Here is a 19,481-nt window from a genome sequence, read left to right as displayed (position 1 = left end):
CCGATTGGAAATCAGCTGAGATCCCCGTTTAACCGGGGGAAACGGAGAAAAGTGCTAAAAAATCGACAGAAAATTCAAAAACTGAAAATTCGCCTTGTCCACGAGGAGTACACGACGAAATTTCACGATTTTGACAGATTTTTCTCCGGAAAATTAGTTTCTAATATCATTTTTCATGGTAAGCGCATTTTAACACAAAAATTGAGAAAAAATCCCAAAAAATCAACTGAAAATTCAAAAAGTCAAAACCAGCCTTGTCCACGAGGAGTACACGACAAAAATTCTCAAATTTTTGCTATTTTCGTCAATTTTTGAGCTTTTTTCTCGATTTTTGAGTTAAAATATAAAGAATGAAGAGGACAATTACACAAAAAAGCGATAAATCAATAAAAATGAGAAAAATAAGACAAAAATGACAAAAATCATTAAAAAACAAGAGAATCACTTAGAAAAAAATCGATTCGACATCTTCTGCGCCTGCTCAAAGTCCTGTACTTTTCGGAAGTAGATCATCAACTTCTGATCGGCGTTTTTCCTCAAATTGGCCACTTCCAGCGCCAAAACTTGGTCTTCCGGCGTCTTTCCAGCCATTTTTCTGACGTAATCCCCACTTCTGAGCATCAATTCGTCGATGACGGTGTACGGTAACCAGGTACGAGCATTGGGTTGAGATACTTTGAGTGTTTCGTGTTCAACAATCTCTCCGATCACTTGGAGACCCGCCGCGTACGCTTCGTAATCGATGAGGCATCGGAGATAGTCGTTTGAGTCGTTTATCTGCAAGCAATTATCAATTTTTTCAGAATTTTAAGAGATGCAAATGCGCTCTACTGAGAAAATCGTCGTTTAGTCCTCGTGGGCAAGTGTTTTCCATGATTTTTATTCGATTCTTTATATTTTAGTCCAAAATTGTGGAAAAATGCTCGAAAATTGAGAAAAATTGCAAAAATTTGAGAAATTTTGTCGTGTACTCCTCGTGGACAAGTTGTTTCACGAAATTTTGAATTTTTTGGTCGATTTTTGTGCCTTTTTCTCAATTTTTCGAGTTAAAATCCATTTCTAATGTGAAGAAGTTATCTTTTTTCAAGATTTCTAGAGTAGGCGACGATGCAAATGCGCTCTACTGCAAAAATCATCGTGTAGTCCTCGTGGACAAGTCGGAAGGTGAAATTTGAGGTTTTTAACTGAAAAATCACTAAAAATCACAAATTTTTACGGTTTTTGTCAATTTTTCTCATTTTTTAATCAAAAATCAGCCAAATTAACTGAAAATGACTGAAAAACCAGCAAAACATCTACCAAAAACACTCAAATTGTCTATTTTCACACTTTGTCGATAAATGGCGTTGTGTAGTCCTCGTGTACAAGTTCGAGGGAGATTTTTGAACATTTGAGTGGATTTCGGTCGGTTTAGAGGTTTTTTGTTTCAAAAATAGTTATGCTGGTTGCCCACGAGGAGTACACGAAGTTGGGATTAGAAATTGCAATTTTCTGCGGTTTTTCAGTAATTTCAACGAGGTTTTAGTCAGTTTTAACGTTAAAATCGGCGAAATTCACTCAAATTAGTAATGAAAATTTTCAATTTTTCAAAATCTAACGCTTTACATTGCCCACGAGTAATACACGAAGTTTTTTTACTGAATTTTTGGTCGATTCTTTATATATTTCAGCCCAAAAATCGAGGAAAAATCTTAAAAATCGACCAAAAATTCAAATTTTGTAATCCGTCTTGTCCACGAGGAGTACACGACGAGATTTCTCAAATTTTTGCTTTTTTCGTCAATTTTGGGCGTTTTTTTTACCATTTTTTCTGCTCAAAAACTGATTTTCTTCTCAAACCGTACCTCAAAAGTGTTATGCAACCAGAATGGAACATTCAATCCGTAACTCAAGAAGGCCTCAGTCGCTCCTCTCAAAGCTCTCGAGTCTCCAGGCATCTCATCTCGTGCCGCATCGATCAATCCTCTCACAACAGCCCAATGCTCTTCGGATGTTGCGACGGCGACACAGTGTCTTCGATTGCTTCGAACCCATCCAGCCTGTTGAGTCGACGCCATTTCAATGTTCACATCGTCACGGAGAGCGTCGATCATGATCGCCTCGCGAGTCATCGAGAAGAATAATTTTTGAGCGTCGAGGTTGAAGCGTCTGCAATTTCAGATTTTCAGATTATTTTGGGAGACTTTTTTTAACCGATTTTGCAGTTTTTCAACTCTTTTTCAGCCAAAATTCAATAATTTAAAGAAAAAAATACTCATTTTTTGATATTTCGGGCTCATTTTCAGACAAAACGCAGTAGATTTTAGAGATCGAGAAAAAACTCGAAAGAACTATCAAAAATTCAAAAACTCGTAATCCGACTTGTCCACGAGGAGTACACGACAAAATTTCATGATTTTGGACGATTTTCTCCAGAAAACTATTTTCTACGATGATTTTCACACAAGAAACGCATTTTAACAGGAAAAATCGATAAAAAAGGCCAAAAATTCAAAAACTCGTAATCCGACTTGTCCACGAGGAGTCCACGACGAGATTTTTCAATTTTTTGCAATTTTCGTCAATTTTCGAGTTTTTTTCTAGATTTTTGGCTAAAAATAATGAATCGACCAAAAACTCAAAATTCTTTATGTTTTTCGGCTCATTTTCAGCCAAAATCCAATAATTTAGAGCAAAATGGCTCATTTTCAGAGTTTTGATCAGTTTCGGCACTTATTTTCAATGATTTTTAGCCTCTCTTACCTCGCCACATCGAATGCATCATCAAAATGAAGACAATCGACGAGAAGTGAGAATAAATCGTCGAAATCAGTTGGTGGGACTCCTTTGAATTGATCCGATGAGAGGAGACCGACACGTGCCGAGCACAAAACCCATTCGTCGCGGATACTGCAAAACAAAATTGATTCTTAAAAATATTGAAAATCGTCATTTTCTCATTAACAATTCCAAATTTATCAGTGAAAAGAAGGGGGCGGAGCTTAGGAATTCCGCTGAATTGAGAGAAATGGGCGGAGCATAGACATTCAGCTGAATCGAGAAAAAAAAGGGCGGGACTTAAGAATTCCGATGAATCGAGAGAAAGGGGCGGAGCTTTAAAAATAGGCTCCGCCCACTTTTTGGACAAAAAAAAAACAATTTTCTGCCAAAATTTGTGATTTTTGATTTGAAAAATGAAATTTCCGAATAAAAAAATTCAGTTTTTCGCCAAAATTATAGAAATTCATTAGAAAAAAGGGGCGGAGCCTAGCAACTCCTCACTAGAAAATAGGCTCCGCCCTTTTCCCAGCGTGAAAATCGACGTTTTCGGGGTGTAAAATCGCTCAAAAAGCTCAAAAACTCACTCTTTTTCAGTCAAAACGAGCAATTTTCTTCTGTTACTCAACGGGACTTCTTTTTTGTCGTCATCCGTCTCCATTTCATCATTTCCAGAAATTCCTTCTGATTCTGATGACGTCGGCTTCACGGTAGAAGCTTTTCCGCCGTCGATTTGTGTTTCAGAAGACGTCAAATCGTCATCTGAAGGCGCAGGGAAGACCAAGTCGGTGTTCGTGTAGTCGTCGTAGATTGCGGCGTTTTCTGAAGCTTTTTGGGCGATTTGAGATGAAGACATCGTCTTATTTTCCCATTTTGATTGATTTTTCGCTTTAATTCTTCATATTTTAACTGAAAAATTGAGAAAAAAGCTCGAAAATTGACAAAAATAGCAAAAATTTGAGAAATCTCGTTGTGTACTCCTCGTGGACAAGACGGATTATAAAATTTGAATTTTTGGTCGATTGTCGAGCTTTTTCTCAATTATTCGATTTAAAATGTGTTTCTTATGAGAAAATCAACCTAGGAACTAATTTTCTGGAGAAATATCGATCAAATTTCTACAATTTCGTCGTGTACTCATCGTGGACAAGGCGGATTTTCAGTTTTTTAATTAATTCTTCATATTTTAACTCAAAAATCGAGAAAATACCTCCAAAATTGACAAAATTTTGAGAACTCTCGTCGTTTACTCCTCGTGGACAAGACGGATTAGAAAATTTGAATTTTTGGTCGATTTGTGTGATTTTTCTCGATTTTTCGTGTTAAAATTCATTTCTAATGTGAAGAAGTTTTCTCAAGATTTCTAGAGTAGGCGACGATGCAAATGCGCTCTACTGCAAAAATCGTCGTGTAGTCCTCGTGGACAAGTTTGAAGGAGAAATTTGAGTTTTTGGCCAATTTTTGGTCACTTTTTGGGGTTTTCTCTCAATTTTTCAGTTTGTGACGTTTCGAAACCGAGATTACACAGTTTCGAAACGTCCTGGTCTCAAAATATCAAATTTTCGTTTTTTTTTCTATTAGAATTGTCATCTTTAAAGCGTTTTTACTTCAAATTCTCAAAATTACATCAAAAAACTGAAATTTTCAGCTTTAAAAGTGGGTTTTCCTATATAAAATCTCGATTTTCAGCTCGAAAATCCAAATTTTCAGCCGAAAAATAACATTTTTGAGTGCTTTCTTTCAGACTCAAAGTACAAATTCTCAAAATTACTGCAATTTTTAGCTTAAAAAAACGGTTTTTTCGATATAAAATCTCAGTTTTCACCAATTTCCAGCCCAATTTTTGAGATTTTACAGTTTTAAAACTGTCTCAAACTGTTCAATATTGCCATACTCACCTTCTGGTTCCATTCCCAAAACTTCTTGAAGATTCAAAACGACGGATAGACAGTCACGTCTTCTGCGAAGAAGGTCTGGAGTCATGCCGTCGGCTGTCTCGATGTGACGAGCGAATTCATACATTGCACACGCGGCTGGAAGAAAAAATGTGTCTTAAAATGGTCATTTTCAGCTCAAATTGGTCTCAGTTTCAGCCAAAAATGATTTAAAAAAGCAGATTTTTTATTATTTTGATCCAGTTCCAGCACTTTCAACACGTTCTATGGTCAAAAATCGCCATTTTTAGCCGATTTTCGACTTAAATTCGGATAAAAATTGCTCAAAAACTATTTTTGTCCAAATTTGACTGGAAAATTGTCAATTTTTGCTGATTTTTTGAATAATTTTCAGTTTTTTTTCGAATCTACGCTTCAAAATCTACATTTTCCGACGATTTTTGACTAAAATTCAGACAAATTTCGTCATTTTTGATAAAAATGACCAAAAATTCAACTTCCAGTCATATTTTCAGTCAAAATGCAGCGATTTCAACTTACTCGTCAAAATTATCGATTTTTATTTATTTTTGGTCCAAATCCAGCATTTGTTGCTCAAAAATCCACATTTTCAGCTTGAAATCTCTCAAAAACTACATTTTTCGACGAAATTCAAACAGATTTCAGTGGAAAATTGTATAATCTCAAAATTGAGCATTACTGTGCTATTTCTGCATTTTTGATTCAAATCTTTTTAAAAAATACGAATTCCAGTCATATTTTCAGCCAAAATTCAGTGATTTCAACTGAAAAGTTCAGAGTAGATTTAAAAAAAAAAAGGAATTTTCAGCATAAATTCGTCAAAATAATCTATTTTTTTCTATTTTTGTGTTCAAAAATCCACAATTTCCGTCAAATTTCGTCTTAAACTTTTAAGAAATTGCTCAAAAACTATTTTTGTCCGAATTTGACTGAAAATTATCAATTTTTGCTGATTTTTTGAATACTTTTCTTCAAAATCTACATTTTTAGACGAAATTCGAACAGATTTCAGTGGAAAATTAGAGTTTTTGACTAAAATTCAGACAAATTTCTCCTTTTTTTTTACTCAAACTTCGCATTTTCGCACTGAATCAATCTTAAAATAGACATTTTCAGCTCAAATTCATAAAATGCTGATTTTGTGAGCAAAAATCCAAATTTTCAGCCGATTTTCTGCTAAAAATCGATCCTACCGTTTCTGAAATCCTTCCTTGCCACATAGAACGCGAACAACAACTCAAAATAGTGTTGTTTCTCAGTGGGCGCTTGTCCCAAAGCGGCTTCTCTCAGGAAATCCTCCACAACTTGCTCATGAATCCCAAATTTCATCGTAGCAATCGCCTCCCACTCTCCAACTGACAACATCATTTTCAGCAATTCATATATAGACGCTCGACGGGTTTCCGGTTGCAAAGTGGTCTTCAGAATCAATTTCAGCGCTTGAAACCACTCACGACGAACTGTTAAATGATTGAAAAGTGTATTGGAGATCACTTGGACACTCTCGTTTTCAATCGGAAGATGCTCGATCGCTTTCATTGCGACGGAGCACACTTCCTCAGCGTGTCCGTGCTCCTGAAGGAATCGGACGACGGTGAGAAAGTATTCTGATGGTGTCAACGACTCCAATGGATCCGTCCCTTTTGGACACGCGAATCGTTTTGGCAGGAGGTAATAGACTGCTTTTCGGAGAGCGTTGTTTCCTTCGGTGAACGCGTCGAGACACGATTGGAATGCGTTCAGAGCCTGAAAATTGAGATTTTGAGTGATTTCTAAAGCGCTAAATATGAAAATAGTGATTTTGCTGAAAATCGAAAAAATTCTTGCTGAAAATCAAAAAAAAAAAAACTAGATTTTTCAGCTTTTTTCAAACTGAAAATCGCTGTTTTGGCCTAAAAAATTGGAGGAACTCGAAGATTTTTTTGAGTTTCAGTCATTTTTCTGGCTGAAACTCGAGAAAATATCAGTGTTTGAGCATTTTTCACTGGTAAAACTCGATTTTCAGCCTGAAAAAAGGTGAAACCTCATAATCGTGCGTTTTTGGGGGAAAAAACTACTGAAAACGCCCAAAAATTGATCAAAAATTCAAAAACTCAAAATCCGCCTCGTCTACGAGGTGTACACGACAAGATTTCACGATTTTGACCGATTTTGCGACAGAAAACTAGTTCCTAGGATGATTTTCTCATCAAAAACGCAATGTAACACAAAAAATGAGAAAAAAAGGCCAAAAACTGATTACAAATTCAAACTTTCGTAATTCGTCTTGTCCACGAGGAGTACACGACAAGATTTCACGATTTTGACCGATTTTCTTCATAAAACAAATCCCTAGGATGATTTTCTCATAAAAACAGCATTAAAAATCAAAAAATTGAGAAAAAAAACCCAAAATTGATCGAAAATTCTAAAATTCTAAAAATTCTTGTCCACGAGGAGTACACGACGAGATTTCTCAAAATTTTGCTATTTCTGTCAATTTTTGAGTTTTTTTCTCGATTTTTCGGCTAAAAATACAAAGAATCGTCTGAATTTGCATTTTTTCAGGTGTAAAACACGATTTTCAGCTCCAAAAGCCTACCTTAACCGGATGATCAGTTCCAGAATAAGCGATTCCTCGATAGAAAGTGATGACTGGCTTCAAGGCGCGAGTCTCACTAATATACGAGTTTAGAATCGTCAAAAGCAGTTTATATTGTTTATGAAGAACGAGTCGACGTGGCAGAACAAGAATCTCCGACGTGGATAGAAGAGCACGGACGGCCGCTTCAGTCGTCACTCCGACGAACCAATTGAAATCTGAATCTCTGAGTTCTTCGTATCCATTCTTTCCGTATCCTCCCTCTCGTTTCATCATTGCAAGTCCTTCGGCGTCCGATGTCAACCATGTTCCAATACTCATTTTTGCGCCGTTTCTGGAAAAACAAATTGAAAAATTTTCAGAAAAATTGATTTGGAGGTTACATCAAGAATCAAAATCTTATTTTTCTGGTTGAAAATCCAAAAAATATCAGTGATTCAACTTTTTTGAAATTTTTGCGCCGTTTCTGGAAAAAATGAAAATTTTCAGAAAAATTGATTTGGAGGTAGTGTAAATCTAGAAATGCTATCGAACATCTACATATCATGACTGTGTGAAGGGAAAAATGACTGGAAATTGAAAAACTGAACATTTTTGGCATATCTGAAGTGAAAAGTTCAATAAACCGCTCAGAAATCAGCTTTTTCGAGAAAATTATCAATTTTTCCTCACTGTTTCTATCGGTTTGTTGTCTCAAATACCTCACTTTGGCTTGAAAAATTATGGAAAAAAACCGAAACTCGGTAAAAAACACTCAAAAATTCAAAAAACAAGAATTCCACTTGTCCACGAAGAGTACACGACAAGATTTCACGATTTTGACTGATTTTTTCCAGAAAACTAGTTTACAGGATGATTTTTTCATCAGAAACTCATTAAAACACGATAAATGGAGAAAAAAATCTCAAAAATTGATAAAAAATTCAAAAACTTAAAAAATTCTTGTCCACGAGAAGTACACGACAAGATTTCTCAAAATTTTGCTATTTTTGTCAATTTTCGAGCTTTTTTCTCGATTTTTTGGTTAAACATGCATAGATTCTGTGTACCGATCCCAAACCCCCGTAAAATGGCATTTGAGCGTCGTAAACCTACATGTAACTCTCGTAAATCTACACAAAGATACTGTAAACTGATCTTAAACCCCCGTAAACCGGCATTCTAACGTGGTAAATCCACACATAACTTTCGTAAATCTAGAGCAGACCCCGTAAATCGACACATAACTTCGTAAACATACACATAACTCTTGTAAATGTACAGCAGACACCGTAAATCGACACATCACTCTCGTAAATCCACACTTACAGCTCAGTAAAACCAAAACTCACTTGAAAATCTTCAAATCCAACTGCTCATTGAGCTCCCGATAGACACGAATAATCTCTCGAACTTCACACGACAACGCTTCGACGTCTCCGAACGATGGAACGCCGGCGCGGTTCTTTTGCTGGAATTTCTAACGGATTTGTGTTGAGGTTGGTTGGATCTCCCAATTATTATCACGACACGCGAGTGACGCGTCTTACAACCGCGCGCTCTACCGAAACCGCGAGAAAATAGTGTTCGAAATTGAAAGACTCAGAGAAAAAGAGAGATTTTAAAATGGCATTTCGGTGGAGCGCAGTTGTAAGAACTGTGACGAGCAAATAGATCAAAAATAGAGATTTTTACCGAAAAAAACATTTAAAATAGGTCACTTTGAGCGTTTTATATGAAAAATTGTTCAAGAAATAGATTTATTGCAAAAATTCCCAATTATCAGGGAGAAAGTACTTAGAATGCGAGATTTCATTAGAAAAATATGATTTTCCGGTTAAAAAACAAGTTTTTTGGACAAAATTTCAAGAAAAATCTGAAATATTTTATGTTTTCAGTTTTTTCGGTCATTTTTCTAGATTTTTTAAATTGATTTTCATTAAAAAAATGCAACTTTTCACATTTTTTACTGAAAAAAACTAGAAAAAGACAAAAATGCTCGCTTTTTCCAGCCAAATTTCCATTTTGTGAAGAAAAATCAGAAAAAGAGACATTTTTCAATGAAATTTCGGTGGAGCGCAGTTGTAACAACTGTGCCGTGTTAATATCAATCATTACCTCAGTGATCGCATTGAGTAACGACTGGAGAGTCAACGCGAAATGAACTCTCGACTCGACTGTCTTTCGGATATTCGCCGATACGATACTCTGTGTAAAAGCTCCACCGAATGGCTGTGGACACGGATCATCGAATGGTTTCGAGTTGTCGAATGTCGATGCCTCGACGAATGCAGCAGTCAATTTGACGATTGCAGTCTCCAATGCCGGTTTGATTGTCATGAAACGACCGTCCGAATCGTAGTCGTACGCATTATCAGTGCTGAGATCCTCGTCGGTCAGTGGAACTCCGTGTTTTGCACTGGCGAGACGCGCTCGCTCGCGGTTCTGAAAATTTCAGACTGAAATAACAAGAGTTTGCATAAGAAATAACATGATTTAAATAGGAAAATTTCCGTAAATCGACATTTAAATCGGTAAATTTCGTTCGTAAATATACAAGAGTTTCAGTAAACTCACAGTAAACCTTAGCTGACTATCGTAAACCTACGCATAACGATGTAAATCTACACATAGATACTGTAAACCGATCTCAACCCCTAGTAAACCGAAATTCGAACGTCGTAAATCTACACATAACGCTCGTAAATTCACACCAGACACCGTAAATCGACATTCGATGTAAAACGATGCTTATCGCCACGTAAATCTACTGTAAACCGATCCCAATCCCTAGTAAACCGACATTCGAGCGTCGTAAATCGACACATAACGCTCGTAAATTCACACACAGACACCGTAAATCGACACATATCTTTGTAAATCTACACATAGATACTGTAAACCGACATTCGAACGTCGTAAATCGACACATAACGCTCGTAAACCCACATTTAGCTCAGTAAACCTACCATCAAAAGAACTCTGCGATCCGCATATTTCGATGCCTCCTCAATTAAATCAATCAATTGTTTATTCGGTGATTTTCTGTATTTCTCCTCCAAAATTCCAGGTTTCGGAATGTTTTCAGTGGTGATGAGATTCAGGAATTCCGTATTGTTATCACCGAGAATTGTCATTCGATCCCGATGGATTACAGCCATTATTTTCAGATCTCCAGATAATTGCATTGGAGCGAGAGAAATTGCTCCGCGAGCAGCGAAATCGAGTTCTTCGCATGCGCGGAGAAGAGCCCACCAGAAATCTTTAACAGCGGATGACTGTGATTCTTGTGGAGCATTGAGTCTCAATCGAATACTTCTATCCGTTTTCTGTTGAAATTTCCGATTGAATTCGATGGAAGTGAGATAAGTGTCAACGAGTTTCAATAGCTCCGCCCAGTTATTATGACGAATGTTGGCGAGAGCTCCACGGTAATTGTCACTCACGATCTGGAAGAATTTGGATATATTGATGTGCGGAACTGAAAAGTTACAGAATTCTGAATATTTCCATTTTTCGGAAATTTCGCGGCTTGGAATCATAACGAAGGAAACTTCTTTTTTTTTCGAAATTTTTCAATTTTTCATTGAAAATGTGACTATTTTTGACTATTTTTCATAATTTCTTCTAATTCTGAATTATAGTCGAAAATTTGACTTTTTTGCGAAAAATTTTGACTTTTAGCCGAAAAACGATATGAGTTTCAAATTTTCGGTTAATTCTTGCCCTGAGAAATTTGATAAAATAACTGTTTTTCTGGAATTTTTTGAGCTTTTTTTATTGAAAACTGCATTAAAATCGTCTGAAAGGGGCGGAGTTTGAAAGTTTTTGATTTTCCCCCGACTTTTCGTTAAAACCTGATTCTTGAGCAAATTTGACAAAAATTACCGGTTTTCTGATTCAAAAATTGAACAGAACCGGTCCGGAAGGGGCGGAGTTACAAATTGTTATATGAAAAAACATATTTTCAGAACGGGAATTCCGAAAATCCGGACTGAAAAGTGGTCCCATTTAAAGGTAAAAACTCTCTTATTTACATCCGGAAAAACATGATTTTAGATCCAAATATATGATTTTTCTGCTGAAATTCGTAGAAAATTGATGAAAATTGACCTATTTCAAGGTGGAAAACTTTAAAAAATCTGTTTTTTTGCAGTTTTCAAGGCTGAAACTCACCTGTATAGCTCTGAAAACGATATCAAACGAGTACAAATCAGTGTCAAAGACGACATCGATGAGTGTCTCAATACTGGAATCAGGAGAGAGATTATACGGTCTCTCCGTGTCATCACTCTTGTTGTCTCCTTTTCCTGTCAATTTCCCAGAAAACTGACGAACTGGATGCCAATCGAATTCAGTGAAAACTTCTCCGGTTCTCCATTGAATTGCGAACGAAAGACGTTTCAGAGAGTACGATTTGTTGGCCGATGAGCTTTTGAACAGAGCCGAAAGCGAGAATTGAGCACACGTGCGCGGGTTGTAGTCCTCGCTGCAAAATAAATTTCGAAGAATTTTGGAAGAAAAATTAGAGTTTTGCTGTAATTTTCGAGCAGAAAATCGAGATTGCACACGAAAAAACTGTTTTCAAAGCTAAAAATTTCAGTTTTGCTGTAATTTTGGGCTGAAAATCGAGATTTATCACGAAAAAAACTGTTTTTAAAGCTAAAAATTTCAGTTTTGCTGTAATTTTGGGCTGAAAATCGAGATTTATCACGAAAAAAAATGTTTTTAAAGCTAAAAATTACAGTTTTTACTGTAATTTTGGGCTGAAAATCGAGATTTATCACGAAAAAAATGTTTTTAAAGCTAAAAATTACAGTTTTTACTGTAATTTTGGGCTGAAAAAGGCATTTTCAAGATGAAAATCGAGATTTCACATCCCTTTTTTAAAGGTAAATACAATTAGATTCGACATTTTTATGCTAAAAATTAAGATTTTATATCGGAAAACCACTTTTAAAGCTGAAAATGTTCTGTTTTTCGCTGAAATTTTCGAGAATTCACAATAAAATCGTGTTAAAGATGACTCAAAATAAGTCAAAATCAGGCATGTCCGGGAGGTGCGGTTCCCCGCGGTTCTCAACTTCGGACTTCTCAACTGGAGGCACGCTCCGCAACGCACGCGACGCGCGCGAGCGCATTGACAGCCGGCCGCGAAATGAGAATTTTCTGCGGGTTTTTCGTGAATATTATTCATTTTTTACGCATATTTTCTCAAAAAAACGAACGAAAAAAAGATTTATTGATTTTTTAAACATTATATCACGTTTTGAGTTGAGAATTTATGCGAGAAAAGTGAATGAAACGGTTATTACACGAAGAGATTGAAAAATACAAAATAATTCGAGCAGATTCGTGTCTTAAAGACAATTATAAAGGTTGATAAGACAATTTTGGACAAAAACATATGTAATACACTGTTAAAATAGAGGAAAAAACGCATATTTTCATCATTAAAAGAACGAGTTAACGGAAACACCCAAAAATTAAACATCAATCAATAAAAAATGGAGTTCAAAGTGAAGGCGATCAGAAAATAACGATAACAAAAGATGTTGAACACATGTCTTTCGATATATCGAGGTTCATTTACAAGGGACTACCTCGTAATTATCTGAAAACTGAACGCTGGTCATCAAAGTCACTATCTTTCAATTTCTTTAAATATCTGCGAAAATTATACCGCAGAGTGACGATCATGGGGAGAGATACTCAATCACTACCATACCACTCACTACTTTTTTTCATTCATTCCTTACTGATAATGATTCATTGACTACATTCGGCTCTTCGAATCCATTTGGTTCAGTACCTATAAGTAATATTGTCTATAACCTAAAGACTAATCACAAGTGTTAAAAGTGAAGGTTCGTGGAGGCAAATAATGATTTGATTTGTAAAGTGAAATTTCTCACAATGAATACAACATTTTCATATATCTGTAAAAGCAATATGCAAATCTTTTCTGTAATAGTTTTCAACGAATTATAGACTCTGATTTTTCTTTTAACTAGGAAAAGGATATAGTATGCTATCTCACTTTCCTAGATACATTTTGATGGGTTACAAAACTTTTTCAATTGGTGTTCTTAATTTAGAATTCCGCAGGTTACTGTCAGTGTTTTAGTATTTCATATAAAACAACATCAGAATCTTAAACAAAAGGATCCCAGCATCAAAACGAGACCATCGCAGAAGACCTTGAGGTATAATGAATCTGTATGAAACAATTTTCAGGTGCCTTCTTCAAGTTGGGAGTGGCGAGCTTGGACAGCGGGTTATGTCATGTCGAAGAGTTCTGAAACTTATGAGTTGCATTGAACAGAACTAGTGTTCCATTTTTAAAGTTTATACTACTTTTTTGTACAACTTGTCCTGTGTGCGCTAAAGTTTTCGAAAAATGAAGGAAACTCAAAGATAACGATGTTTTACAGAGCGCTCAAAGGACAAGTTGACAAAAAAGTAGTCAACTACGAGAATGGGACACTGGTTCTGTTCAACACGATTCATAAGTTTCATAAGCCTTCGACATGACATGCCCTGGTTAGACAATTTGAACGCTCGCCACTCACTGCAAGAAGGCACCTGAAAATTGTTTCATTCAGATTCATTATACCTCAAGGTCTTCTGCGATGGTCTCGTTTTGATGCTGGGATCCTTTTGTTTGAGATTCATTGTTGTTTTATATGAAATACTAAAACACTGACAGTAACCTTCATCATGAGAAATTTCACTTTGCAAATCATTATTTGCCTCTCACAAAACTTCCCTTCTATCAACTGAGTTTAGTAATTAGGTTATAGGCAATTAGAACTTGAAAGAAATGGATACAAAGAAAGAAATGGATTTGAAGAGCCGAATGTAGTCAATGAGTTATTATCAGTAAGTAGTGAGACAGAATGAGAAAAGTAGTGAATGGTATGGTAGTGATTGAGTATATGTTCCCATCATCGTCGCTACGCGGTATAATTTTTGCAGTTATTTCAAGAAATTGAAAGACAGTGACCTTGAAGACCAGCGTTCAGTTTTCAGATAATTACGAGGTAGTCCCTTGTAAATGAACCTCGATATATCGAAAGACATGTGTTCAACATCTTTTGTTATCGTTATTTTCTGATCGCCTTCACTTTGAACTCCATTTTTATTGATTGATGTTTAATTTTTGGGTGTTTCCGTTAACTCGTTCTTTTAATGATGAAAATATGCGTTTTTCCTCTATTTTAACAGTGTATTACATATGTTTTTGTCCAAAATTGTCTTATCAACCTTTATAATTGTCTTTAAGACACGAATCTGCTCGAATTATTTTGTATTTTTCAATCTCTTCGTGTAATAACCGTTTCATTCACTTTTCTCGCATAAATTCTCAACTCAAAACGTGATATAATGTTTAAAAAATCAATAAATCTTTTTTTCGTTCGTTTTTTTGAGAAAATATGCGTAAAAAATGAATAATATTCACGAAAAACCCGCAGAAAATTCTCATTTCGCGGCCGGCTGTCAATGCGCTCGCGCGCGTCGCGTGCGTTGCGGAGCGTGTCTCCAGTTGAGAAGTCCGAAGTTGAGGTGCGGTCGTAACCTCATACCCGGACATGCCTGGTCAAAATAGTGATTTTCAGCTTCAAAACCGGTTTTTTCCTATATAAAATCTTGATTTTGGCTCGAAAATGTCTTTTTCAGCGCAAAAACTTTAAAAACTCTCTAAATTACTCGCTTTTCAAGTCAAAATACAAATTTTCAGCTCAAAAATGAGGTAGTCTGTAAACTTTTCTGAGTTTTTGGCCTATTTCTGACAAAATTTCAGTAAAAAATTTGTTAAAATGGCTGATTTTCACTCTGAAAACTTTGAATTTTTAAAATTAAAAAAATTTTTTTTTTTAATTTTCCGTTTTGGAAAAATTTCTCTGAAATCTTGTCAGAAATAGGCTCAAAACTCGGAAAAGTTTACAGAATACGTCAATTTTGAGCTAAAAAATTGGAATTTCTATTTGAAAAACGATTTTTTCAGCGAGTTTGATCATTGTCAGCATCATTTCACTGAAAAACATCAGAATTTTTCAGTTTTTCCAAAACAAAAGTACCAAAAAGATGGCTGAAAATCACAATTTCGATGAAATTCATCAAAAAACCTACAAATTCGAATGTCTAGTTCTTAAATGTTGAATCTAATTGCTCAAAACTCAAAATTCGATCATTTTCAGCCTCAATTTCACTGGAAAAATCTGAATTTCTCTCTATAATCATCCCATTTTCTTGGTTTCCATAATCAAAAACCCTACAAATCCTGCGTCTCCTCCAACTCTTCACAATCTCTCGGTGGAAAATACGTCTGAATCAATTCCAAATGCACTAATCTCTCCTCAGCAGTCATACTCGTCTCATACATCTGCATATGGTACATCTGATCATCAGCCACTTTAATCAAGTGAGTTCTCATCCCCACACTCCGCCCACCAATCACAATATCACATCCAACGACTAGAAGAGTATCAATATCGAATGTATACGCGTTGATCGAGTAGAATTGCTCCATTGGCTCCACGGCATTGATGAATTCTAGATCATCGTCATCGTCAGAGCCTTCTGGAGTCGAGATTCTGAAGGTGTCCGAAGCAAAGTATTGATTCAAATCGATAGTACTGGATAACTGTTTCCTTGTATCAACATTCCATGCCTGAACCCATCCATCTCGAGTTACAGTATACACAATATCTGATTTCGATACAGAAGATTTCCTCTCTCTACCGTAACCCGATAGATTCTTCATCACACACGCATCACTGACTCGTTTATCAACTCCGCCCAATAGTTTTCCGAGCAAACCGACTTCTCCAATCGTGAATTCGTCGTGCTTCTCGGCGCCTGATGACTTCTGGAGACCCAATGCAACGACGACTAGTTGGCCTTCTGCAGTGACGAGACTCACCTGGAATTTATGGGATTTTTAACGGTTTTGGATGCTAAAAATTGCTATTTTTGAGGGTTTTAAGTGGAAAAAACAACTAAAATCGCAATTTTTGATGTTAAAATTGATTTTCACTATGTTTTTGAGGTTTTTAAGAGAAAAAACCCACTGAAATCGCAATTTTTGATGTTAAAAGTTGGTTATTACTACATTTTTTGAGGTTTTTAAGACGAAAAAACCGACTAAAATTGCTATTTTTGAGGTTAAAAATTGGTGTTTACAACGTTTTTTGAGGTTTTTAATACAAAAAAACGACAGAAATCGCAACTTTAGAGGTGAAAAATTGTAGGAGAGTTTTAAAAGGAAAAACGATTGAAACCACGATTTTTGAAGTTAAAAATTCGTTTTTTTGATGTTTTTTTATGTTCTTGAGAGGAAAAATTACTGAAATTGCGCTTTTTAATATTAAAAACGGTTTTTTTGAGGTTTTTAAGATGAAAAAACCGACAGAAATTGCGATTTTTGAGGTTAAAAATTGGTTTTTATTACGGTTTTTGAGGTTTAAAAACGACAGAAATCGCAATTTTAGAGGTTAAAATTGATTTTTTAGGCTCTCAAGATGAAAACGCTACGGAAATATCGATTTTTGAGGTTAAAAATTGGTTTTTTCAGGTTTATAAGAGTCAAAGATGCTGAAATTCGATACAAACCGTGTTTTTAGTCGGATGATGAGTGACACTGGCACGAATCGGTCGTCCAGACGTCGCCAGAGCGTGATTCACATGGTAACGACGGAAATCGTCGTCTTCAACGATTCTGGAGAGCACTGAGAAGGCCTGAAACAGGGAAAAATGAAAAAATAATGGGAAAAGGATCTAAAAATCGTTAATTTTAGCAAGAAAAAAACCGTTTTCTGGCACATTTAGAGCAATTTTTTTATGAAATTTTCGCATCTGAAACAGGGAAAAATGAGGAAAATGCTCAAAAAGCGCAAAAAAATCCCAAATTTTATCAACATTTCGGGGGGTTTCGCTCGGAAAACCCGTATTTATCCGACTTTTGAGTGAATTTTCCTTGTTTCAGTTCGAAAAACGCAGTTTTTAGCCCCAAATAGCCGTAGTTTTCGCATTTACAGACCATTTTGGACCAATTTTAATGAAAATTTCGCATTTTCCAAGCGTTTTAATCCAATTTTCATGAAAATTCCGCATTTTCTGGCAATTTAAGACCAATTGTTATGGAATTTTCGCAGTTTTTGCCAATTTCAGACCAATTTTAACGCTTACATCGCGTCCTTTGAAGCTCAATTTTGTATAAAAGCGATGAATCGATGAGGCGGTTGGGACGACGATACTGAAGACGCCCTCCTCAAAGATAGTGATAGAAGTGCCAGGAATGATAGAAGTACGAGTGAAATCAATGCACAAAGAGCCCTCTGTGATAGAAAACAGAAGAGAACGCTCCTCGATGAATAGTTTCTGACCGATGGCACGCCAGACGAAGATACGATCAGCGTAGTGAGAAGAGTGGGGAAATGTGACGACGCCGCCCGATGGTTTCGCTTCGAACACGTTTGAATGAAGAGGAGCGTCTGGAAAATGAGCATTTTTGGGTGGAAATTTGAGAAAATTCCATTAAAATTGACATTTTTAATTAAAAATTTGAGTAAAAGTATATTTTTTTTGAGAATAAGCTATGAAAAATCCTAATTTTTGGACTAAAAATGCGGAAAAATCGCGGAAAACAGAATTTTCGGAATCGAAAATCGAATTTTTGGGGGGAAAATTTGAGCAAATTCCATTAAAATTGACATTTTTCATTAAAAATTATTAGCACGACACGCTTCTTACAACCGCCCTCTACCGAAACCGCGAGAAAATTGTGTGCGAAATTGAGAGACGCAGAGAAAAAGAGACATTTTTCAAGCGGATTTCGGTAGAGCGCAGTTGTAAGAACTGTACAGAGCTAATAAGAAAAATAGATTTTTGAGGGAAAACTGACGAAAATCGTGGATTTTTTGTTGAAAAATATATAGAAAATTGGGGTTTCGGACGAGAAAACAGTAGTTTCGGATAAAGACATTTTTTAATTAAAAATTTGTGTAAAAGTGTATTTTTTTGGGAATAGGCTATGAAAAATCATAATTTTTGGACTAAAAATCGCGGAAGAATCGCGGAAAACATAACTTTCGGACACGAAAATTCCATAAAAAGTGACATTTTTTCATTAAAAATTTGAACAAAACTGATTTTTGGAGGGAAACTGACCTAAATCATGAGTTTTCGTCGAAAAAATGAAGAAAATTGGGGGTTTGGACGAGAAACAGCAGTTTTGGAGTAAAATTTGGAAAAAAATCATAACAATTGACATTTTTCAATTAAAAATTTGAGGAAAAAGATATTTTTGAGAACGAACTATGAAAAATGATTGTTTTTATCCTGAAATTGTAGGGTTTTGGCAGGGAAAAATGGAATTTTCGATTAAAAAGAATGAAAATCGTGAATTTTAAGGATTTTTTTAAAGGTTTTCAAGTATTTTCAAAGAATATTCCGGAATTCAGTGAAAACTTTCAATTTTTGCTTCAAAATTAGGGTTTTGGAGTTGAAAACAACGAACATTCGTAGTTTTTAGGGATAAAATTTTTTCGGAGAAAAACCTGAATTTTTCGGAGAAAAATCTCAAAAAATCAAAAATTGCATCTGAAACCTGTAAAAAAACTTACTAGTATTGACGACGAACGTTCTTGACGGTTTTATGGCAAATCCATCGCCAAAAGTTATCTCAGAACCATACACCAGGTCCATCTGAAATCGGAAAAAGTATGAAAATTTCAGAAAAAATGAGATTTTGAAGAAAAATAGGTAAGAGAATAAGGAAAAAACAGGGAAAAATTAACAAAAAATTGAGCTGGTACGACTTCTTTAAATCCTAAATTGATGAAAAAATTGAAAAATTTAATTTTTTGCTAAACAAAATGTTTTTGGAGGGACAAATCGATAAAATCAAGGTTTCTCATTGATTTTTCGCGGTTTTTCTGAATTTTTTGCATATAAACTAGCCAGCTTTCAAGAAAAGTGTGTCCATAGATTAATTTATTGAAAAATTATGAGGAAATTGTTTTTTGGCCGATTCTCGTAATTCAATCTGGTTTTCACTTGATTTTTCTTGAAAATCAATAATTTTCGCTTAATTTTACGCCAAAAAACACCAAAAACCCCTTTTATCACCCCCATAATCCCTCTAAAACAACTCAAAACGCATCCATTCGAATTCAAAAAAGTGGGCGGAGTCTATGGGTTGGCAAGTGTGCGGCACACCTTTTCGCAAGCGCCGCATAAGGGTG

At 35.6% G+C, this 19,481-nt stretch overlaps 1 protein-coding gene across 1 annotated transcript; it reads right to left on the bottom strand.

Moving 5' to 3' along the window:
• Positions 1-441: 441 nt before the first annotated feature.
• On the bottom strand, positions 442-18,942 carry GCK72_000364 (uncharacterized protein; the record flags this gene model as incomplete). Its single annotated transcript, XM_053722444.1, has 15 exons — positions 442-777; positions 1,845-2,148; positions 2,743-2,889; positions 3,345-3,579; positions 4,656-4,790; positions 5,867-6,419; positions 7,255-7,588; positions 8,586-8,704; positions 9,352-9,678; positions 10,203-10,682; positions 11,410-11,722; positions 15,513-16,159; positions 16,849-16,974; positions 17,425-17,729; positions 18,861-18,942. The coding sequence occupies 15 exons, from the start codon at positions 18,940-18,942 to the stop codon at positions 442-444; spliced, it is 4,443 nt and encodes a 1,480-aa protein (XP_053591089.1).
• Between the last annotated feature and the right edge of the window lie 539 nt (positions 18,943-19,481).

This window comes from Caenorhabditis remanei, chromosome I (assembly GCF_010183535.1).
Source record: "Caenorhabditis remanei strain PX506 chromosome I, whole genome shotgun sequence".
NCBI lineage: Eukaryota > Metazoa > Nematoda > Chromadorea > Rhabditida > Rhabditidae > Caenorhabditis > Caenorhabditis remanei.
This window is presented reverse-complemented; position numbering and strand designations above follow the sequence as displayed.